This window comes from Cyclopterus lumpus, chromosome 10 (assembly GCF_009769545.1).
Source record: "Cyclopterus lumpus isolate fCycLum1 chromosome 10, fCycLum1.pri, whole genome shotgun sequence".
In the NCBI taxonomy this organism is placed as follows: domain Eukaryota; kingdom Metazoa; phylum Chordata; class Actinopteri; order Perciformes; family Cyclopteridae; genus Cyclopterus; species Cyclopterus lumpus.
Window position 1 is genome coordinate 5754994 of NC_046975.1, and position 24286 is coordinate 5779279.

Here is a 24286-nt window from a genome sequence, read left to right on the forward strand (position 1 = left end):
ATGATAATGTTATCCCCATAATAGTTATGTATTTCACATGTTACATTAGCCGCTCGCGGTTTTCTTTCTCACACATTTGTGTTTTATCCAGGTCTAACAGTTGAGAACACAAATGTCTTGTTTGTTTATATATTTTTGGATATTTTTCTGTTTTTTGCAGTTGATTTTCATCTTTCTTTGTATAACCCGTATTTGTTCTTGGAGGAATGCTTTGATATTTTGAAATCTCTGACACACTCTTAATGAGTTGTTCAGGGTTAGTCGATGAAGAGTAAGTTAACCTACAACTGTTTTAATAATTGATTGTTTTGGTGATTTTGTGACAAAAAAAACCCATAAAAACATCCTTTTGTTTCAGCTTCTCAAATGTGAATATTTGCTGGTTTCATTTGTCTTTTATGACACAGTAGGCTGAATATCTCACTGTACATCTCATCTCTGCCGGTCCAGCTAAGTATCACGGCAGGTCGTGAAATAGTCGCGAAATGCCATCTATTGGTTTTGTGTACACCATTTTTCACATTTCATAAACCAAACCTACAATTGAGAAAGTAATTGGCAGATTAATCAATACAACACAATTATTGTTGCAGTTTTACGTGGCACAACACAACAGCAGGGTTCCCCTCACTCTGGGAACATTGGTTATACACATTTCTGTAACTATTATATGCATAACCTGAAGGTAGTATTGGTGCATGTTAGCTTATTAACTGTAGCCATTTTCAGCATTTAATTAAATTTCCAGCCAGCAGCTGTCCTGTCATTTCGAGACAATTTCAACAACGACAATAATGTGATATTAACTCATGTCGACATTCGCTTTGCCCACAGGAGGAGCTCCACGGTGTCACGTTAAATTCAACGTGCAAACACAAAAAAAAAAACTTATAGAAATTATTCTGTAATGATCAACATGAATGCCAAAATTACAAAAAATACACCGCGTACAAAAAAGCCAACTGTGAGCTCGAGACAAGAAAGTTGAAATCAAGTCACAATTTTAAATTACTTTGGGTTTATCATCCAGTGCCTATTTTGAAAAGGGAGTTGGGTTTAGTGTCAATACACAATCCTTTATTAAACCACCTGAAGCAAGTCAAAACGCCATCGGCTAAACATAATTGTATTGCCATTTTCTACGGATAACACCACCACTGGGTCAATGTGGACACCATTATGTGTGCGCTCCATTGAGCTTAATGCGACGCCACTGAAACTGGAGGTCAGTCAGCGACAGAACCGCGGCCTCTTGGCCTCCTGCACCTCCAATGCTCCAAAAACGTCAAGCTCCAAAGTCAAAGTACCAAGTTAAGTCCTTTAACAAAAGCCTTAAAGAGTGGTGTTACTTGATTTCACGATGTCTTTTTTTTTTAATGATAATTGAGATGAGACGATGTGTTTCAAGCTGTGCGTTTGTTTTTTTGTTTTGGACCGTGTCGGATTTGTCTTGCTTCACATGTTTCATATGTAACATTGTCGTTGTTACAATCTCAAAAAAAAAAGGGACTTCCCATAAAACTGCTGAAAAAGCTTCCCTTGACTACGACATTCGTTCTTTCAGCTCAGTCATTCTACACTCCGCTTTTGGAACGATGTGCCCCCGAAGCATTAACATGATGAGCTTTTCCGTAACATGTCTGTTTTCTGACGGAGGTATTTATTGTCGGAGACAGTTTTCATTCCCACACAGGAACTTCAGATTTCATGTCTGGTTTTTCCGTTTTCTTTCCCTCCCTCCTTGTATCATATTTCACCCTTCATTTGTCTCTCGGTTTCTATAGTGCCCTTTCATTCTATTTCTGCCCGGATCTTTTGAAAATGTATCCCTCCGTCACGCTTTGCCCATCTCGTATCTCACTTTTTATATTTCAGTGACCCATACTTTCCTCCCTCTTCTGCCTCTGAATTTCACTCGTTCTGCATCAGTCTGTCCCTCTGTCTCCTAACATGTGGCTTTTTCTATGTGTTTTGCTGGGGAAAAAAAAGATTCACAAGCAGATCCTGTGTCTATTAATGGGTGTAGCAGACGAGTGCTGCTGAATGTTGAGTGAGAGAGAAGATCAGAGAGGTAAAAGCTTTTATTTCATTTTTTGTCTTCGTACTGACTCTGTTCCATCACTATTGAGACTAACTGCATATTTAATACGCAAATATTAAAGGTTTCTTCCCTTTTTTCCCTGTGAAAGGTTATTTTTGTGGAGTTTTTCCTGATCCGATGTGAGGTCCTGGGACAGGGATGTCGTATGTGTACAGATTGTAAAGCCCTCTGAGGCAAATTTGTAATTTGTGATATTGGGCTATACAAAATAAACTGAATTGAATTGAAAATATTGGTCCATGACACCTTAAAATAATACGTTTAGATATTCAAATTTGTTTGTTTTTTGCGCATGTTATGAATTAAGTTATGCTGAGCTCTTCTAGAAAAAGGCCTATTTATGGTGAGGGAAACATTTCTTGGGAGTGGATGATCTGGTTTGGAAAGAGACGGACATCCGAAACGAAGCAGACCACAAGTTATTTTAATACCAGAAAAGTTGTGAAGAATGCAAAAAGATGTGTAGGAAAAAGGGAGGAAAATCCGAGCGGTGACATCTCGCCGACAAAGTAAATGCAGTTTTACACACAAAAAAAAAAGTATTGTATCAAATAAAGCGGGAGCATTTATAAGAATTATCACTGATGACGGATTATTTTATGAACAGACCGCTGTCCTGGGTTCTGAAAGCCCCATTGGTGGAGGTTTGTTTTCCATAGTGAGATGTGGTGGTGGAGGAACCAAAGGTCAAGAGAACACAATTATCAGTCAAAGAAAGATAAATCATTATTTACCCAATTGTGTTTTCATTTAGCGGAGTCCATATTGTGAAATTAAGTAAAGACGAATAAATGAGATATTAGCCACATATCTTTCAAATAAATGTTTCCACTGCCTTAGAACGGGCTGTGGTGCTGGGATATTATTATTTCTGTTGGGGAACTGGATGAAGTTCATTGCAGGATCGCAGGATAAAGACAATGGTCATTTTTATTTCGCTGAATTCGACGCAGACATTCCTGTGTATTACCTGTGGAGAGCAGCAAGAGGCTCCGATGAGTGCAACCAGCCTCGGATTTCAGTCGAGGAAGAACGCGGAGACGTCACACGGGGAGATGCAGCCAGCAGTAGCTGCTCCACCACTAATCACACAACATTAACATAACTAGCTAGCGCCCGCTAACGCAGCCCGCTCCGTGGTATTCGCACTTGGTCCACCGTACGCCCCGGGACCGCAAGAAACAAAACGCGAGATTAATTCACAGACGGTGCAACAACAAAAAACAGAATAACGGGGAAACGACGTTACGGTCGCATACGGTTGTCGTGGCCTCTCCCCGCACCCGACTGGCAGGCTGTCTTGGCTAGCTTAGCGACACAGCCCGACGATAGCGAACTCCGCCTTGGCTAGCGTCAGGCTAGCCCAGCCAGCTAGCTAGCTAGCTACTAACGTCGCCAACGGTGGTTAGCTAGCTAGCTAGCGCGAGCTGAGGTAACTTGCGTCATGGACGAACTCGTCGTGGAAGTGAGGGGGACGAGCGGAGCCTTTTATAAGGTGAGTTTGTGTTTTTTATTTATTGTAGCTTTGTCATGTCAGGGCACCGCAGCGTGCTCAAACGTTGGGCTCGCCGACATGGAGTTGTCTTTCCGGACTTCACCGTTAGCGACGCGGCACCCTCTTGTGTCTGCGGGCCTCCTCGGTGCTTCCGTCCACCGGGACGAGGGGGCTGGAGACGAATCTGTAAACAAAGCTAAGATGATGCTGCCGTAACCTCAGCGCCGCTGGCAGCACATCGTGAGCTATCGGCGACAAAGACGTTGCTAAAGCAATGTTGTACGTGTTGCTAATGTGGACGCGGTCGTAATCTGGTGTTCACCGTAAAGTGATGGGCATGGGTTGGTCGGTTGGTTCGTCGTGAATTGTGTTAGTAACGGCCATAACTTAATTCTGGGTGTCGTTTCCCCCAGCGGACCGGGAGCTTTTTGTTTATATTCAGACTCGGTAGTTCTGAAGACAACAAGTGACGTGAGGACGAACGTGTATTTGAGGGTTCATGTCCGATCGTATTCGCGTGCACCCTGCAGGGCAGAGGCCCGAGAGTGAGGCTCGCGGGTCCATCGGGGCGGATATTGACGTACAGGTGTAGCTGCTCTGACCAGTGTTCCTCAGGTGCGGAAGAATGACTTGAATCTTTTTGGTTAATAACACAATCCGTGCCACCATCGAAAACTGATGTTACAAAGTACACATGCGTAGGAACCCGTTGCTTGATGACAATATCACAAACGAGGTTATTTTGGAATATTAGATGAGCAACTTCTGTGGAAGCGAAAGTGAAAGTAGGCCACTCTGGGCATTTTTTTCACTTTCAGTTATGTTCGATTGTCATGCTTAAAGCTTGGTGGCATGAGGGGAAACAAAAGAGAACAATGGGGGGGAGTAGGGAAGAAATATAACGTGATAATTGATAGTTTATTACTGTGTGCTTTGATCGGAACGTAACCAATAAGACTAGCCGCTGAATAAATGCAATGTTAGCAGAGCAAAAGAAGAAAGTTGGAAATGGTACATATATTGGCACCATGTCCTATCTGCTGACTGTCTACTCCCAGTTGCACCAGTATAACCTTAAAGAAAACAACAGCTTTACTGTGTTGGTGGCAGTTGGTGAGGTTGAATTGGGATTGATTACACGTATTGTCACTGTAGAAGTGCCGCAGCTGCCAAACTAATGGAATGAATATGAATGGAATGGATGTGCACGAGAAAGTATTTTGAGACGTAATCAATCGGCCTGCCAGCCCCGCGGTGCACTGCAGTGATGTTCATTCATCTCGTGCTGCATTCGCTGCCAGCTGAAGTGTTTGGAACACGTAAGGAAATGCCGCGCTTCACTCAGCAAGTTTCTGAATTGGACGTTGATTTAAATCCGTCCTGTATGGAAATAGTCTACCCTTTTGGGTTTCTCCTCGGCCTTGAGACGAGTTTAAAGGTGACGACATCAGCATGCGGATGTACTCGTCACTTTGATAGTCTTACTGATTTTTTTTCATTTATATATTTTTTGGCACACAGTTCGAAACACCGTTTTATTATTTGGCAGGTGTTCTTGTCAAATGATTGCACTCACAGGCATTCCTTTAGCAGATCAGTCCGACGGCATCCACTAAATACACTTTCCTCATCGACACTTTGTCAACATTCGCTGCGTGCTGCTGCCGAGCTCACTCGACAATCAGACTGACCTGCCGTACGTTGTTATCAAGTCATTGTACATTGCTTTGAATATCTTTTTTAAAAATGGATGAATGCTGATGTGGGTAAACAAGCATTGAGTCAAGTCAAGTCCTGACAAGTGTAATGGCATTGGCTAGATCACTATTTAGTCTGAAAACACATTAAGACTTATTGTCTCTAAATGTAGCGCTTGAAAAAGATCAACACATTTGGTGAAGTTCATGTACTTGCATGATCCTTGCCATTTTGTTTTGGGTTGAATGTACTTGAATGCAATCGCTCAATTCCTAAAACAGAGTGAACAGAGCTGTTGGACTCAGAGGTGTTTCTCAGGCGGCCATCCTGGTGCTGTTCTGTAGTCCACTTGATACTTTCTTATCAAGGGATGCTAATCCCAGACGGGATCAAACTGGCATTTGGACAGGATGTATTCGAGCAATAGTTTTTAATAGATTTTTTTCCATATGTTTTTCTTTTCAGGTCAAACAGAAAAGTTTTGAACTTTAAGATCTGTCTTTAAGACCATTATGTTTTATTGTGTTAAGTTTGGTGGATCAGGACATTTGTCAAGTTTTTCTGATATGATCTTTTTAGTGATTTAAAATGCTTTTATTTATTAGCTGTTACCTGAAACTATAGTCCTCTCTCTGGCATCACAAACATATTTGAAACTTAGCTTTAGCTTTTAATGAACAGATGAAATATCTTTATTCTTTGGTAGTGTTGTCAAAATAACTTTGTATTGATACATCAAGATAGTGATTGTTTGCAACGGTTGTAATACTAATGTTCCACAGTATGACACACACACACACCGCTATTTATCTTTTATTAAAAAAATCTAAATTGAATGGGCTCAGTGTTGTGCACATTTTTCCTTTCAAATATTTATATTTTTCAAGATATTGTATCAAAGTTAGAAATTCCAGTATCAGGACAACACTAGTCTTTACTCTTCACTCTTTACTGGAAGACTCATGATGAGGCTCATAAGTTAGTTCATACTAATACTATTTTCAAATATAATTTCACTAATAAATGAACCCAGACTTGTTTTACAAGTGGTTGTCACATTCCCCACTTAGTACTACTTTACATCCTGCTGTGATGAGAATAACTCGTATTATGCTTTTCTGTAAAATTAGAAAGCCGATCATGTGTCCTTGCATCCTTCACATTAAGAAGAATAAAACGTAAGAAACAGCAAACTTCAGAGTTTCTTTCATGGCCTCCGCAGTTGAAGTTTGGTACCGGGTGGTCACGCCTTGGGATAGGCAACACAGGAGCTTACCCTGAATCATTGGGGATTTTGAGAAGCTCTCCTGTTTGGATTTTCTTTCGCTTCGTTTCTGACTGTTAGCTTGCCAGGCTAATGCGACCCACAGACGAGCTTCCCCGTCTCTCTCTTCCTTCGAGGCATTGCTTGTCCTACTTGCGACACTTGACACACATGGACACCGACCGTGTGAACAACAACCAGCGAGAGAGACAGAGCCAAACCTGAATCGAGTCCAAAGAGAAGAATTTGGGCAGTTTTGTTGCCACTAACCGCTTTGGGCTTGGGTCAAGCCTTTGGTAGCCGAACTGTAACCCCTGTACACGCTCTGTTGATGTCTCTAAAACGGCTCTGCTTATTCATACAGGTATGTCGAACCCCGGTTACTCTAACTGTCCATATGTCCCCTCTATGATCCTTGTAGGCCTTTGTGAAGGATGTTCTCGAAGGATCGGTCACGGTGGCATTCGAAAACAAGTGAGTAATGCAAATACACAACATGAAACTGTAACCTTTTGCCAGTGACTGACTTCACGCTTGCCTTTGTGCACGTTTGTCCGTCTGTCCCCCAGTTGGCAGCCGGAGCGTCAAATCACATTCCAGGATGTGCGTTTTCCTCCCCCAACGGGCCTCTGCAAGGAGATCAACGAGAGCGACGAGGTCGAGGTGGGACCACGCAGTTTATTTAGAAAGCAGAGATGTTGTGCGACGTATGTCGGAGTGCAAGAGATAAACTGAGAGATAAAACTCTGCTGAGCAGATTCTTACGGCTCACAGGAAAAATACCTGCTGTTGCTTAAACTAGTAAGACTTGAAAAGAGAATTGGGAGGGAAAAAAACAATAAGCAATATTGTCTTTCTTTGTTCTATTTGTTGTTCCTTGATTGATTCATATACTTATTTTAAAGTAAGATTAAAAATGAATGAATGAATGAATAAATTGCATTTCCTTGTTTAATCAAATAATAAAATTTGCCCAGATCAGTGTTTTTAATGCGTTATGTGTGTCCGGATTCCTTTCATTGTTATCATCTCAGGTTTGGCTGATGAGAGGAAAGTGACATTTATGAAATTGTGTGTGTGTGTGTGTGTGTGTGTGTGTGTGTGTGTGTGTGTGTGTGTGTGTGTGTGTGTGTGTGTGTGTGTGTGTGTGTGTGTGTGTGTGTGTGTGTGTGTGTGTGTGTGTGTGTGTGTGTGTGTGTGTGTGTGTGTGTGTGTGTGTGTGTGTGTGTGTGTGTGTGTGTGTGTGTGTGTGTGTGTGTGTGTGTGTGTGTGTGTGTGTGTGTGTGTGTGTGTGTGTGTGTTGCCAGGTATATTCCAGGGCTAATGACAAGGAGCCATGTGGATGGTGGCTGGCGAAGGTTCGCATGGTCAAAGGAGAGGTAAGACTGACTCAAATCTCTAATCGTGGCTTACAATATCATCGCATGAATCGGGGCTGGCTGTCAAGATATCAGCGGAATAAAAAATGGCAGCAAGAAATATTCACATTAGTTAATTTGGTCTTGTAAAATATAATATGTCCGTTAAAGTCCTTGAAGTGACTCAGTGTAGATAATCCGCTTACAAATATACCGCCATTCTTCTGGAGGCGGCTGTAGATTTTGATCTTCTGAGTTTACTTCCTGTCTTTCAAGGTCTCACTGCTTTGATTGGGATCCACATCTCAGCTTTGTAGTGATTTCAAGATTTAATTTGTGGTAACCTGTCTCTATCAGTATCTCATCTACGTCTCTTTCTCTCTGTTTATCTCTCTGCCGTAACCAAGTTTTTTTTCAGAAAGTTTTACATTATGTTATTAAAACGGAAATGTATATTTCATGCATTGATACAGTTATTACTTCTCTATGTTTTCCAACCCTAATGTGCTAAGTAGGGACGTTACCCGTGTCTCTTTGTGTCTCTAGTTTTACGTAATAGAGTACGCCGCGTGTGACGCTACGCTAAATGAGATCGTGACGCTGGAGCGGTTACGGGCGGTCAACCCCAATAAACCGGCCACCAAAACCACCTTCATCAAGATCAGCCTGGAAGTACCCGAGGATCTACGGCAGATGTAAGTTTGATGTGACTCTTTTAATGCCTGTGGGGCCACGGGAGCATTAGGTTACTGCAAGCTCAGCCTTAACAAAGGTATTAGCTTAGCTGACAGTTGCCCACACAGATCAGTACCTTCAACAGGAGGGTAACTTTAAAACAGAACCTGCGGATGTGTCGCAGTGTTTACAAGTGACACGGTGTTCATGCCAGGAGACAGCAGAGCTGTATACCACTTACACACCAGTCAAATATGTAGCAGCAGTTTAGGGTGAGTCACATTCCTGTAGGCTTTATCATGTAGCACCTGTCAATGTAAGAATTAAACTCTTATAGCAAGCCTTCAGTAAATGCCTGTGGATGGGCTCCGTACGTGCTTGGCCTGGGCCATATGATGAGATTATGGCTCCCCACCATGTTGGTTGGCCACGGTAACGGTCCTCACGTGTCCCAAAGTACCAGAACAATATTGAATGCGCTACATTCAGTATATCTCTACTCTTGCTTTCTCTATGCGTCACTGCACAGTGGCAACATGCCAGCCTCTGTATGATTGAGTGTGTCGGTGGTTATATGAATGTCATTTATGGAGCTATTGACCGCCCTTTTCATACAGGTGCGTGCAGCAGAGTAAACAGTTTATTTCCTCAATGAAATTGTAGTTTTTTAAAGGCTAAATGCCAACAAATGTGGACTGAAGCAGAATATTTAGTGAGATAAATAACATAAGTTTCCAACCCTGATTTAGATTTTAATAAACAAGTGTGCATTTAGGAAATTATTACATATATCTTTCTTTAGGGCGAATGATTGAGATGCCGAGAGTGTCAAGGGCACGCCTCACTTGCTGTGTGTGTCTTTGAGAGAGAGAGAGAGAGGGAGGAGAGAGAGAGGCCATGTGTCTACTTCTGGGTATTGCAACATATGCGTCTCCAGTTCATAGATATATATGTCCATATGCATCACTCTATTCAGCTTTTAATTTTTTTGGGTGGGGTGATCTTATATGGTTGTAATTCTTAAATCAATGTCATCAGGCGGGGTATATCAATATCGTCCCACCCTAACATGTACATGTTTGTATTGGGCTCTGAAAAGACTAAATGATGCCTCATTAGAAGGCGAGCACAGTGTGTCAGCTTTACATAAACCTGTCGGTAATCAGTAATGATTTCAAAACACAAATGAATGTGAATTGTAACTCTGTGTTGACAGGTGCTCCAAGGAATCGGCACACAAAGACTTCAAAAAAGCAGTGGGAGCGTTCAACGTCATCTACGACTCTGAGAAAAAGCAGCTGGTCATTTTGGTTGGTTGAGTAATTAACATAAAGACAAATGTTTTTTTCTAAATTAGGTTTCTTACATTTTCATAAACACTCTGATCGCTGCCCCCTTTGTTTGACTTGAGATGGATGTTGTTTGACTTGAGATGGATGTTGTTTGACTTGAGATGGACGTTGTTTGACTTGAGATGGACGTTTGACTTGAGATGGACGTTTGACTTGAGATGGATGCTGTTTGACTTGAGATGGACGCTGTTTGACTTGAGATGGATGCTGTTTGACTTGAGATGGACGTTTGACTTGAGATGGACGCTGTTTGACTTGAGATGGATGCTGTTTGACTTGAGATGGACGTTTGACTTGAGATGGATGCTGTTTGACTTGAGATGGACGTTTGACTTGAGATGGATGCTGTTTGACTTGAGATGGATGCTCGATGTCCTGTTTGAATTTCGCTGTGATTGTTCTCCCAGTCTGTGAACGAGGTCACCACCAAGCGGGCCAACATGATGAGTGACATGCACTTCAGGAGCCTCCGCACCAAACTGTCACTCATGCTGAGGAACGAGGAGGCCAACAGGCAACTGGAGGTATAGTGTGTACACACACGCACACACACACACCCACGCACAACCATAGCTTTATTAGAGGTTTGTCCATCCGTCGTTCTGCAGAATTCCAGGCAGCTGGCGTCGCGGTTTCATGAACAGTTTGCCGTTCGTGACGATCTCATGGGTCTGGCCATCGGGACCCACGGGGCCAACATTCAGCAGGCCCGTAAAGTCCCCGGAGTCACCAACATAGACCTGGACGAGGAGACGTGCACCTTTCACATATACGGAGAGGTAGGATGTCTCAATATTACATAAGATGGACCAAGGCGCTGGATTTCTTAGTGTGTGGTTTTGATGGACCAGTTTCAAAGCTTGATATTTATACCAATTATGTTCACGTTAAAACTGAGCGAGGTAAGCAAGTGACAGAATGCTGCCATTCCTCTCAGGACCAGGATGCAGTGCGCATAGCGCGGAGTTTCCTGGAGTTCTCCGAAGATATCATCAAAGTTCCTCGGAACTTAGTAGGTGAGAGAAATCGCCCAACTGAGACGATGAGCTTGTCCGTGCAATAACTTGGATCTTCTTCTGTTGCGCCTTGAAGTCCCAGCAGACTGTCCCTGACGGTGTTTCTGATCGTACAGGGAAGGTGATCGGCAAAAACGGCAAGCTGATCCAGGAGGTGGTTGATAAGTCTGGGGTGGTTCGGGTTCGCATTGAGCCGGAGAACGACAAAAAGCCCTCGGCAGCGGCGGCGGCAGCAGCAGACGAGGTCAGAAAGGGGGTTGTGTTTCTGAGCGCCAGTCCGCAGTCCTGGTTTGGGTTTAGCAAGGCCCCCCATCCCTCCAGTGGGCCCAGTGATAGGTCCTGAAGTCTGAGCTGAAAGACTTCGTCATGATTTTGTCTTTTTCCCCTCGTCCAATCCTCTCGCTGATTGTTTTGTTTACTCATGTAGGCTATTTCAGTATTACAGTATAACTGTTTCATAACCAGTTCAAAGTTCCTCATAATAACTTACACAAGGGATACTGGCTGTTTTTGTTTTTTTACCGCATACTGAAGTCAGATCTTCATTCTCCTAAATCATCAACCTCTGATTCCAATAATGAATGTGTGTTTACTACTGTGAGTTTATTATCATTGTTTATTCCTTCTCCTCTCACAGGGAATGGTGCCCTTTGTGTTTGTGGGGACCAAGGAAAGCATCTCCAATGCTACAGTGCTTCTGGACTATCACCTCAACTACCTTAAGGTGTGTATATTCACCCATATATTTGCTTTAACATTTGAAGATAATGCCCTTATATGAATGTGAGATGAGGCTGGTGGTTTGTGATCGCAGTAAAAGATTAAAACTGCCAACTTTGTTCCCATAAAAGCCTTGTAAGTCTGACTGTCAGTGGAGGGCAAATGCAGGTGCAGGTGAATCAAACGTTAGCGTAACTCTGTGTGGTCTTCTTTACTTGGCGCAGGTCATCTTCTTCCTTCCTCCACTTCCGTACCATTGATTCATTAATGTCGAATTCTCTCTCAGCGGCTCTATTCCCATGTTCTACTGCGTGACTGAAGCCTTGAGTTTGAAGTCCGCGTCGTAAGCGTGTGTCTTGACAGGTGCCATTTTGGGGTCCTTATACACACACACTGTAATATTATGGCGAAGCACAGTATGTATTACTCCGCGATGCTCCTGACTACGGTGGCCGTAAAGGGGCGTTCACACCAAAAGCGTTGCGAATCTTTCGCGCGTCTGGATCCCATGTGAAGTCAACGCACAGACGCGTTTGGTTGCGAAATTCGCCCGACGTTGCGATAGACGCGTTTCGCGCATTGAGAAATTTCGCCAGAGTTGAAATATTTCAACTTCCAACGCCAGCCAATCAGCGTTGAGATGCTCCGCCTGTTGGCTGCTGCTGCTCTGGTAGCGCTGGAAGCGGAAGTTATCGAGGCGGAGTCGGTGAAACTCCCCGAGCTGTGTGAGCCTACGGGTGATGTTATGAACCCAGACACCAGGGCCTTAGATGTTCCGACGTCTATGGGATGTCCACAACAAGTATAACGCAGAACTAGTGGTTATTTCGACCGTGGTGGATGGTGGAAATTATAACTGTTTTTACCGAGACAAGCCACATAGATAAGCCACGCCCCCTTTTCGCAACTGGTTGCGAAAGACACAAATGAACACAACTTGACTGGTGAATAAACTGACGCGAGTCATAAAGCCGTTTGGTGTGAACGCGCCATACTGCTGCAAGTTTACCAAAGTCGTACTAAAACATTTTGACAGAGCGCCGTGTACCACACAAAATCGCTTCGAGGTCAGTAAGCACAGCCATAATTAATTCATATATAAGGCGCTCCGGATTTTTGAGAAAATTAAAGGCTTTTAAGTGCGCCTTATAGTGCGGAAAATACGGTAAACGCACACATTGTCATTTGTTTTTCCTTGTCAACAGGAGGTGGATCTGCTTCGCCTGGAACGCCTTCAGATCGACGAGCAGCTGAGACAGATCGGAGGGGGAGGTGGAGGAGGGGGGACGGGGCCGCGGAACCTCAAAGACAAAACCTACGTGTTCGATAACGGCATGGGGCTGGGCATGGGCATGGGGATGGGGATGGGCATGGGGATGGGGATGGGGAGGGGGGGAGCAGGAGGCGGCGGGGGCATCGGAGGAGGAGGAGGAGGCAAGCCCTACGGAGGAAGGGGAGGAAGAGGCGGCAGAGGGCAAAGAGGAGCAGGAGGTGCAGCTTTCGCCTCAGGTACGAGTTTAAAAGATCAAATAAGTGAATTCATCGTTTGACTCATATTCATATCTTCTTCTTTAAGTACGTGCTTGTGCACATACGAGGTAAACAAACTGATCTGAGGCTTTAATATGACATACTCGTCTCAAGTGTCTGGCAGTTCCAGTTAGCTCTGAGTACAAATACGTTCATTGGTTTGGATGTGAAGGACTCGATGACTAAGTGAAAGCTGATTCTCTGTCTAAGATGAGGTTATTTTCAGATATATTCTTCCCCCACGTGGCGATTATATAATACAACTAAATAGTAATCAAACCTAGTATTTCCGAGGCTTTGAATGAGGGTTGACTTGTGCACTCCGTATCCTCCCCCTCAGGCACCAACTCGGAGGCGTCCAACGCCTCAGAGACGGAGTCGGACCACAAAGACGAGCTCAGCGATTGGTCGCTGGCCCCCACCGAGGAGCTGCTGACAGGAGGCGGGACCATGCCCAGACGGACAGACGGGAGGAGGAGAGCAGGCGGAGGAGGGCTGCGGGGACGAGGGGGGAGAGGAAGAGGAGGAGGAGGGTACAAAGGTAGGTGGTCGTTCACCATTGGCAGCTATTTGGTGTCATCCAGGACACAGAAATCAAGTCAAAGATGCAAACACTTGATACAGACTGTTTTCTTCCAACTAGTTATACATCTGAATTCCTATTTATTTCCTACTGTTTAACTGGAGATTTTGCATATATATATTTCAATGGGAAAGCAATGAGTGTGTGGTCAGTGGACTCAGGTAATGTCCATCCTGGTTTTAGGTGACGACATGCAGTGGAGCGAGCCTCGGCCTCGTCATGTCCGAGACCCCAAGACGAGAGCGCAGGAAGACACGCTACAGGTACGACCACTGAAACGATGCTCCCTGTTTAAAGCTCAACAATGTCTCTGGAAACACTCCTCACCTATCGCTGTGACCAATTAATCGAATTTTTATCCCGATCACGATTTAAATGAGCGTTATCGTCAGCGATCTTGACGTTTAAAGTGCTGCTCTGCTACACATCAAATCAAGCGCTTCCTCAACTAACAGTCAACCAACCACAAGGGGGAGGACGAGACGGGAGGTGTCATGCGCCCGCACCCCGCAGCGGCAGCCTCAAAAAAAGTTGTGTCTGCAGTGGACTCCGGTGTTAGAGGAGAGAGACAACAGAACAGAGAGCAGACGGTCACGGGTGTGAAAGGTCAAACGGAGCTAGTCCCTCGAAAAGGATCAGGGGAAAAAAAAAAGGGATGTCACAGCTGTCGAGTATTTTGCAACTACGACTGACCTATGGTCCAGCAGAACAATGTCATGCATTTTGGGTAAACATTTTATTCATATTTTGATGCAAAGACATGTACATTTGTATATTAGCCCGAATGTAACACACCAATGGAAGTGGAAGCAGGGTTCTTGTTAATTTAAACGTTAAAGAGCAATAAAAAGATGTTGTTCCTAAAATTAATGAATAATTGTGGATTATGATTTTGGCCTTAATCGAGCAGCCCTAGACCAACGTAACCATTGGTGACCAAGAAGACGACACAAAGACACCCACAGTGCCTCCGTCACGTCTCGGAGTAGAGAATGGGACAAATATTGGGTTCTACTTTTAGAACCACATGGGGCATAGTTTTGGCTACAATTAGCTACCTAGCTTATTTGTCTTATTTGCCTCCAGACTGTACGGATTTCCTTTCTCCCGCAGATCCGCGTGGATGGTAACAACGAGCGCAGCGTGCAGCACTCCTCGGGGGGGAGGGGAGGCGGCGGGCCCTCGTCCCAGGGTGGCGTCGGCGGTGGCGTCGGCGGAGGCGGCAGCGAAGGGCCGCTTCGCCACCATCAGAGACCCATCAGAGACCGAGGGATGAAGAAGGACAAACAGGACGCTCCTCCACTGGTGAACGGAGTGTCATAGACACACCACTGGAGGACCTTCTTACTTAGACACACACACAAACACACACTCACACTCACACACACACACACACAGGCAACTCGTCATAAACCATCGTAGAGTCTCTCTCGCTTTTTTCTTTCTCTGTCATTGTCAACAACGTGAACACACACATCTCATCAGCACGGAAGAGTTTCCCGTAGTGAAGTCGTAGACCAGAGGCCATCTGGTTTCTGCTGGGCCGCTCTGTTGAGGTCTCTTGAGTGTCCCGGTCCAGTTCGTCCCCGACTGTTCTGGTATGTCTTGTTCTTCGCTGGAGGGACAAAAGAAAAAGAAATGGTACTCTTTTTTGGACAAAAGGAAAAGAAGAGGAGGGATCCGACTCATCTCTCACAGAGGCACTCAAGCGCGGTCCCCTTCCCTTCACAGGCAAATCATTTTTTGCTTGTTTTCTATTTTCAAATGAACTAAATCGGGTGAATTTCCCCAAAAATGTTTTGCCACTGTCCTAATTGGTTGACCAGGAAACCCAGAATTACAGCAGCATGAAAACATGTGGAAGGAATTTCCCTCCTGCTGTACCACATTTTTTTACTGCAGATGTTAATTGTAGAGCTATTCTGACGGCTCACAGTTTCAGTGGCATTGGTGTTTCCCACCGGTTGAGAATTTATTTTTGGTGGTCTAAGACTCCAAAATCTAGCACTTGAGGAGTTCAAAGTGTCCGTGTTTTAGGATAATTTACGAACAGGTTTGCACGAGGCAACGAAATCACCAACCGATACTCATCGTTTTAAGTCGTCTGTGTTTTAGTTTCTGGTTGCCAAGAACATGTAGAAATCCTCCCGGCCGAGCATGAATCCAACGGGGAAACATAAATCTGAGGCACTCTGATGCAAAGATATTAACTCCTAAGAGTCATCAACAGGGTACAAACCGTCTTGCACTGCTGTTCTATTTAAATAGGAACGACCTGTGACGAGGCCAACAGTGACAGGGAGTCCACATCAAAAGCAAGCTGAACCGCTCGGAGCCCAAACCGTCTTCACTGGGCGGACTGAAATCACAAATTCTTTGTACAAAAAAAATAAAACTTAAGTGGAAAAAAAAGTTTTTAAGCAGGCTGCATGAAGATCATCAACACTGTTGTTTTTTTAAACTCTCCACACAAGATCTCATTGTCCACAGTGACACCAAAAACCTGAGAGACGTGTGTTCTGATATTTTAAGAAACCACACAAAAAAAAAAGTACCTACTGTAAATCTCCACCGATAGCAGGATTCTCAATGCAGCATACGACGGGTCCAACCTGCACAATAGTCGTTCCAAAAGAAGCAGCGATACCACAGTCATAAATACAAGCGTCGTCTCGATTCGGCCACACCAACTGACTTTTGGACCTCAACGGTGGGATATTTCCCGGAGGCTGGTAGCTTTTGTCTAGTTCCACGCACTTACATTTAACTAAGCACTCTTGGATGGACGCCAGTGAAATAATTCCATCGATTTTATTATTGTTGCTTTCAGACAAACTCGATCAGGTTGCAGGATCAAGGCGGCAACATGGTGAATGTAGAACTCCTGTCAGCTGATCACATGAGCTTTTTCTTTTAATTTATGAAAACCTTTGTATTTAACCTTTTTTGTTTTGTTTTTGCAGTTAGAAAACCTGTTTGAAGTATTACTGTAGAAGAAACGACGTTTCATTGAGTTATACCTTGACAAAATAAAAAAGAAATTGGTGTAAATTTAATTCTTCCTGGTTTTTCCAACTTATTCCGGGCCCCGCCCTTCTTCGGCATTTTTTTTCCATTTCCGTCTTATTTCACTTTGTTTCCCGTCGGCTGCGTTTTGCTAACGGTAGGGCCGAGGAATTCAAACTTTACGCAACCAATCCAAACCACAATGTTCGCGGTCGTGTTCCGCAACCATAAAAGATGCAATGCATTTTTAATACACATGATTTGAATTGTGCATTTCCTCTACTTTCGCTAAACTTGACTAACAAACCTAGTCGGAGGAAAAAAGTCGGGTTTGAAGAAGAATGAGGCTCGTTTACAAAATCTCCTCAAAGTGTTCACACCAGTCCGTCCGTCCACGAGTTCGTGACCAGGCTCCTTTTTGTCTTAGTGCCTTGGATTTATGCTCCTTTATTCCAACATGTTTACGCCCCGCCCACTCCTGTTTTTTTTTTTTTACCCGTTTCTTGCATGTGTGATTCTCTCATCCAACATGCATTAAAAAAAAAAAAAGATAACTGGGGATGCACAATGGTGTACGGTGACCTCTGCCGTTTTCTGGCCATTCATTTAGGCCCCACCGCGGTTCCAGGCTTCCTCGTCTGCTTTGTTCTACGAGCCTGAAACAAAGAGGCGTCGTGTTATCAAATAGCAGAAAGTGACTTTGTTTACACAGCGCAGGTGTTCAGACATCAAAGTAACTGGTGTTCCCACCTGCTGTTCAGCTGACACCAGCGAGTTACTGACTTCATAAATCCTCTGCATGGAAATATCCTCAGTGGCATCATCATCACCATCAAAATGAATAGAGGACCGTGTACGTGGCATGAAGGCCTCTAAAGATTATTTACACTCCGTTGTCCCAAATTGTACCCTGAAATACACAATTTAGTGGAGAAAGTATTTGTGGATTCATGATGGAAACCAGGTTGATAATAGCATTAGTTTGGATAGAAAAAGCAAAGGAATAAAAATGGTTAAAATGTGAGAGTCAGTGTAAAATAATAAAAGCAAAGCAAAAAAAAAAGGTTTCTCCTTTCCTAGGCTTTTTAATATCTTATTAAAATACTGTATTACATCACAAAAAGGTCAAATCTCATTTTGTTTCTTGTAGCGTGGAATAGTCTTTAATTTAGCTTCCCCCTCTGTGGTGCTCTAACAGGCTTATTTTTGTATTGTCTTCTTGGAAATGCGCTTATTGGCATTCTTGCTAAAAGACTGTTACCACTCCGACGTCTGAACATGAAGCAAGAGCCAGACGGCGCTTAGCTTAGCTTAGCTTAGCTAAAGACGGTAAATGGGGAAACAGCTAGCCTGCCTCTGTACAAAATCAGCCTCCTAGCACTTCTAATGCGTACTAATTAACATATCGACTTTGTAAAACGTACATATTATAGCGTGTAAACTCTAATTCTTGGGCAGGCACAGTGACTTTATGGCTAGCGGTTTACCCCAGCTTCCCGTCTTTAATGCTAAGCTAGCTTACTGCTCGTTCCGGCATTGTACTTTACCGTTAGACTTGAGAGTGCTATCAAAGCCGACGAGCGTAATTCACAAACGATGTAAAAAGTACATTACGAGTGTCTTCAGTGAGCATTACATTAGGTTGCAGAACTAAAACAAACGCTGGACTTCAAGTTCAAATTAGCCGCGGTGCCCCGGTGCCGCGGTGCTCAACATTTTTAGGGGAAAAAACTGTTGATTCATAGCTAGAAAGCTGCGAATGCTAAAAAAAAAACCTTGCCCTATTTTGTGTGACATGTGCCTTTTAATAGTGGTTAGTATCACAACCTAGACATGTAAATCAGGGATGAGGAGGCGGCGATAAGGACCAGACGTCTAAAGATGGCTACTTCCTGCCGTGACATCATTGATTCACCATTTGGTGGTCAGGCGCTTCTGAGCTTCCTTTAAACTCAAAGGGTGGGTCCAGGAAACCGCCTGCTTTAAATGACCCGATGGTGTTGGAACACTGAAGGTGTTTCCTTGTGCCGCTCATGCTCTGCTTCAATTGATCTGTGAAACGGATTCAGTGGCGTTTACGACCCGGAGCTTCGCTTCTGTTCCAAAGTCAAGATGCGGCTTCTTCTCCATACGAACCCCCGTTTCTTTATGTTAGCTCAGGATGCAAAATGGTGTGAGCCAGTGTAGCTTCATCTATATCTCTCTCTCTCTCTCTCTCTCTCTCTCTCTCTCTGTCTCCCTCCTTGTTTGAAAGCAACTGAAAATAGTTTAAAGTGGACTTTGGAGACTTTCAGTAGTTTTGGACACGTAAAATAAAATTCAATTAGTGTTACTTTGTCAGATTTCTCACGACTTGAGTTCAGCCGGGTGAGCCAGCAATGTGAGAGTCAATGACACATGGGGAGCTTTTACCTTTTCGAAAATGTAACTGGCTATTTTTTTTATTTTTTTTTAAGAAAAAGTATTATCTGTGTATTATCTCAGTTTCCCTGTCACTCATCTGTTGGGACCCTTTTCTCCCACTGCAGCCACGTTGTGTTTTTTAATCCCAGTGGTCGTTCTCTCTGCAGTGCGTCGACAAATGGCTCGAGTGAAAGTAACATCTATATTGTCAACAGAGCCAAAGTATGGAGTTGCTTTGTATTGTAAAAAAAGAGACGAAAAAGAAGGGGAGCGTGGCATATATGTATATAATGATGTCATTATTTGTCTGTGAAAAGATGTGTGCTATTGTTTCAAATGTGCACTTATCCTGATACTGTTTGTTTCTTCCTTTTGCTGTTTAATATCAGTTAAATGCTAAAGCTCTTTTAATATACTTAATGATGTGTCGTATCCTCTATAGCAGGGTTGAGTCACACACAGCTGTCATTAAGAATGACATGTCCACAGTGCTGCAGAATGTGTGTGTGTGTGTGTGTGTGTATGTGTGTGTGGGGGGGGTTACATTGCTGAAAGAGAAAGGGTGACTTCAGTTATTAGTTGACAGGGGAAATCCACCCTGAAACTGATTTCCTTGATAAAGACACTAACTTTGACACAGTGACCATATTTATAGCGGAAGTTTGGGTTCATGTTCTTACTACCAGATCTGCAACAGATCCAATATGTGCATTTAAGGTTTTTAAACTTTTGTCTCTCTTACTTTCCTAAAATACTCCTTCCAACTCAAGCTGATGACCACGCCAGATGTATATTGTTTATTTCAAACACTTAACTGACATGTCCAAACTTGCGGTAGTTTCAGCACTAAAGTTGTTCTGACATTTCTGATTGTGCACCAATTAGTTTTGAAGAAGTCGTCATTTTTAATTGTCTCAACGTTGTGAAGAAAGGATGTCTTGGTCTGCTTCTAGCACGGAGCACACCGGGTGAAGAATGTTTCACGGGGGATTCTCCCTTTCATTGGAAGGAGATAAAAGAGTCAATGGTGGGCCTCTGGACTCGTCTTCTCACGTAGAGAGGCCAAGCGGAGTTGCGTAATGACAGGTGTTTGATTTAGATTCACATGTTCCTCTTCTCTCTGACGGTTGCCCTGGAGCTGGCAGAGAGAACCAGGTGCGAGTCGGATGCATTTGGAGGAAGGTGTCGGACGTTACCGAGTCTGCAGAGGTCCAACCTTCACACCGTGTCTCGCCTGAGCTTCAACCGGCTTGTTGGTGTATTTCATTGTGCCTCCAAACACCAGGTTGAGAGTGTATGTTCAACTTTTCAACTGCTGGAATTCAACTAAAGCAGTCTAATAGCTTTTTCGTGCTCTGGTTAGATTTTTAAGGGGGGGGGGGGATTCCGAATAAACTGTAATGCTGGGCCGAGGCCTGTGCTATAGTGGAAAATGTAAATTAAAAAAGATGAGGGAGGACTGTTGCATGCTGACCAATTGGGGTCATTGAAGAATTGGTGCTAACGAAGCGTTTTTTCCACAAAGGGGACTTTAATGATCCCGTTGTTCTCAAGTGACCTGCCAACGAAACAACTAACTTGAGATGAGTAGGGGTCGAGCTCATGGCAGAAAAATTAATGGAGCATCTTGGTCCTGTATCTAGCCTCCTGGAACATGGAACATAAACCATTTGGGGTCCCAAATCAAAGTTTTAAGATTGGGCAACAGCATGCGCTAATTTAATTCCCAGGATCCCAGCTGTGTACTTTTTGATTTATCCTGGCAATGTGAGGTGTCACATGGGATGCCTAATGGCACTCTGAAGAACACCGCTGAGGACGTGTGCTGTTGTTAAGATGCTCCTTAGTTGCACTTTCTTTTGTTTGTTGTTTCGGCATGACACCGTCCTCACTGCTGTCCTCTGTCTCCAGTACATCAGAACAGTACTATGTTTCATTGGATATACACAAATATATATAACACTTTGAGATGGATTTTAAAAGAGTAGTGCTTGTATAAAATAACTGTTAATTCACATGATGGTACTTTACGTGTTTTGGCAGCTGTTCGCGCAGTGGAAGGTTTCACGTCAGTGGGCGACGTTCACCACGGTTGTCGGGTTGTTCGTCATTTCTCTTGAAATGTTGGGTACTCGCTTTTATTGATATTCAACTGTTTGTAATTGTGTGCTGTTCTAATGTTCTGGTATACAGAGGGTATTTCTATTTTTTTCTAAGGGGAACGCTTGTGATTAAATCTCCATTGCTATCCTCGAAGTTGCAACACTGGGTTGCGGTCCGCTCACTGAACTATGGACCCAACCTCGTCAACGGACCTCGATTTTGACTTGATATCCACACTGTTTATGTCAAACATGCAGCGATGATGCAAGATCATTTAAATTGTGGAGTCCCATGTCCGTTCCCAAAAACAGTAAATCCTTTTAAGCGTAAAAGAGTCCCATAGGACCATTTGGCATCCCTCCGTCACAAAGCCTTTAGTCCAGTTTGGGGTTGCGACGCGGTTCATGTGGAGCCACGTATGATGTTAATAGACGTGGCTTTTTTTGCAGATTACATGTATATAACCAACATTGTGGGCTGTAGAGTGCCAGAAAGGGAAGACATGCAAATAATCTGTACATACTTATTAAACCAGGGTAATCCAAAAAAAAAAAAAAAAGCTGTAAACCTTGTGTGCACTTTTGGCCATTTTTGTTTCCTTTTCTACATAATACTAGCATTTAAGATGGTTGGGTTGACATGTCTGGTTATAGTGCAATATATTTTGTATGCAAGCCGTTTCAATAAATAAAGGTCGATCTTCCTCCGTTGGAGCGTATGTATGAGCGTGTTTTCGATTGGTTATGTATACAGATGTCACAATGTGAAATGTAAGAGGAAAAGAAAGTATTGTACAAAAGAATACATTTTATTGTGTCGCTGGGGTGGACCCCAAGTGCGATTTGACCCCTGGGTAATGCCCATTGGATAATCCGGCTTTGGAAACCTCCTTCAGTTATCCAGACCATAATCAGCCTGAACCAACCATACTGACCCCACCTGGGGTCCCCGCGGAGTGTTGAGCTGCCTTTTAAATCCTGCACTCGCCCAAGCAAAGAGCTTGACCTGGCCTTTTATCCACATTGCACACCTGCTTAGCGCTGACTGGCTTGACATGGCAACGTCATGCGAATGCCATGGCAACCACCAACCACCGTTTCACTGGTTCCATTCACAATCACAATTAATAGCTTCAAGTATGACACCAGATTAGAGCCTCCTTGCTGTTCTCAAGTAAACCTTGCTGGTTTCACCTGTTGAGAGTCCTCTCCTGCTTGTTTGAGTGGGAAAGTAACATTGATTTCAAGGTGGAAAAAGATAATGCCAAAACAACGTTGCATTTAAAAAGCCAAATGCTTTATAAAGTCAGGGTTTGTAATCTTCAGAAATGTGTCTGTTGAAATTCTCCTTTCATCCTGACGGCAATCAACAAATCAAATGCTCGGACAAAAAGAGAGAAAAGAAACATTCATAGTGATCGTGTTAGGGGGAGTGGCTTTGGGGGGAGTCCTGAAGGGGGCGGGGCTGTCGGTGTGGCCAACTTCTCGCTCGACTCAGCAGCTTTGGGAGCTAATGCCGCTAGCTCCCTTCGTTGGACCGTAGCAACACTTGGCTGTGTTTTTAAGTTGAACCATTAAAAGAAATCGAGCATACTCTTTTTTTGTTAGTTTCTCGAGGTTTACCAACCATAGGTTTAATATACCAATAAACATGAGTTGTAATTGCATCATGTGGCCGTGGTGGGAGTGGGATTATTACCTGTGTGATGATAAAAAAAAATGACTAAGCAGCTCTGTTAATAATGTGGGGACAATGCTAAGCTGCTAATATCTTAATATATAATATAAAGGTGTAACGTCCACCGTCGTAGTTCAACATATTAGCATGCTGATATTTGCTGATGAACACAAAACAGCTAAAGACATTTGGTCATAAACCCTTTTTTTAACAAACCAAAAATTAGAGAGGTTGTTGTGGCCCCCAGGCTGGTCGATCAGACCTCCGGGGGTCCTTACCTTCTATGGTTAGTTCAAGGGCCCACCTCTGTTCCGTTCATTACAGCCTCGTGTGCTAAAGCATTGTGGCCTTGAGTAGGATCAGCATGTTTGGTCCATTAGTGAAATGAGCAGGAGGATGCTCGGGATAAAAGGAGTACTACCGGGTCCCCCGTGGGGCCTGTTGAGCACCATCAAGAGCCAAGGCCAAACTCAGCCCCTCCCCTAGCTGCTTCCTGAATTGGACAAAGGAAAACTCTTGATATTGTTTAAATGTACTACGTGTTCTAAATCCTAATTTATATATTATAAAAGCGTCATGACTTCTAAAAGCTGCCTTTGCTTTTAAAAAAAGGAAAAAAAAGGAAAGCTATAAACTCTGGAGTAAATCCCAAAGTGTCTCCATCCCTACTAGTTTATGATTAATAGGGTAAAGGCTCAAACATGTGGTCCTTGGTAACAGCTGGATGTGGTGACACATAGAATTGAAATGTAGCTTCAGTCCTTCAGCTCGCTAGCTGACACCTTTATTTCTTTGTTCGTTTAAAAAAAATCTGGTAACGGTTTTGTGATGACAATTAAAAAAAAACACTATTATCAGCTGATTGCGACGGTCAGTCATTTCTAAAAGCACTTCTTCACAGACATTATAAAGGCCTGACCACATGGCAGCTACAGAATACTAATGGGGAAAAAAAGCAACTGAAATGATCCAGACATAACGGTATTTTTTAGAAACTAGAACAATTTCAATGAGCTTTGTTTGTGTCTGTCTGTAATAAAACTAATTTATTTGTAAAGCATTTGCCTCAAAAAAAGAAGTACAGAAAAAGAAAGAACAGGTAGACTTCTCAGCCTACTAAAAAGGTGTGCTGAAAAACTCATTTGTTTTCAGGGCGTAGTACTCAGTCCCAGCCACGTGGGGGAGCTGTGGTGCCGTGTTGACCCACCACCTCTTCAGATACCAGGCGGAGAGAGAGAGAGAGAGAGAGAGAGAGAGGGAGAGAGAGGAGCCGGATTGAAAATTCATGACATGCACTTCTCAACT

At 43.5% G+C, this 24286-nt stretch overlaps 1 protein-coding gene across 1 annotated transcript; it reads left to right on the forward strand.

The window, feature by feature from the left end:
- The first annotated feature begins 3121 nt into the window (after positions 1–3121).
- Positions 3122–16848, forward strand: fmr1 (FMRP translational regulator 1). Its single transcript, XM_034542911.1, has 15 exons — positions 3122–3596; positions 6980–7032; positions 7128–7221; positions 7866–7937; positions 8463–8611; positions 9808–9901; positions 10351–10467; positions 10552–10722; positions 10881–10959; positions 11076–11203; positions 11597–11683; positions 12885–13188; positions 13550–13750; positions 13976–14055; positions 14906–16848. Exons 1-15 carry the CDS (start codon positions 3546–3548, stop codon positions 15113–15115), a joined length of 1890 nt encoding a protein of 629 aa, XP_034398802.1. The 5' UTR covers positions 3122–3545; the 3' UTR covers positions 15116–16848.
- Positions 16849–24286: the final 7438 nt, after the last annotated feature.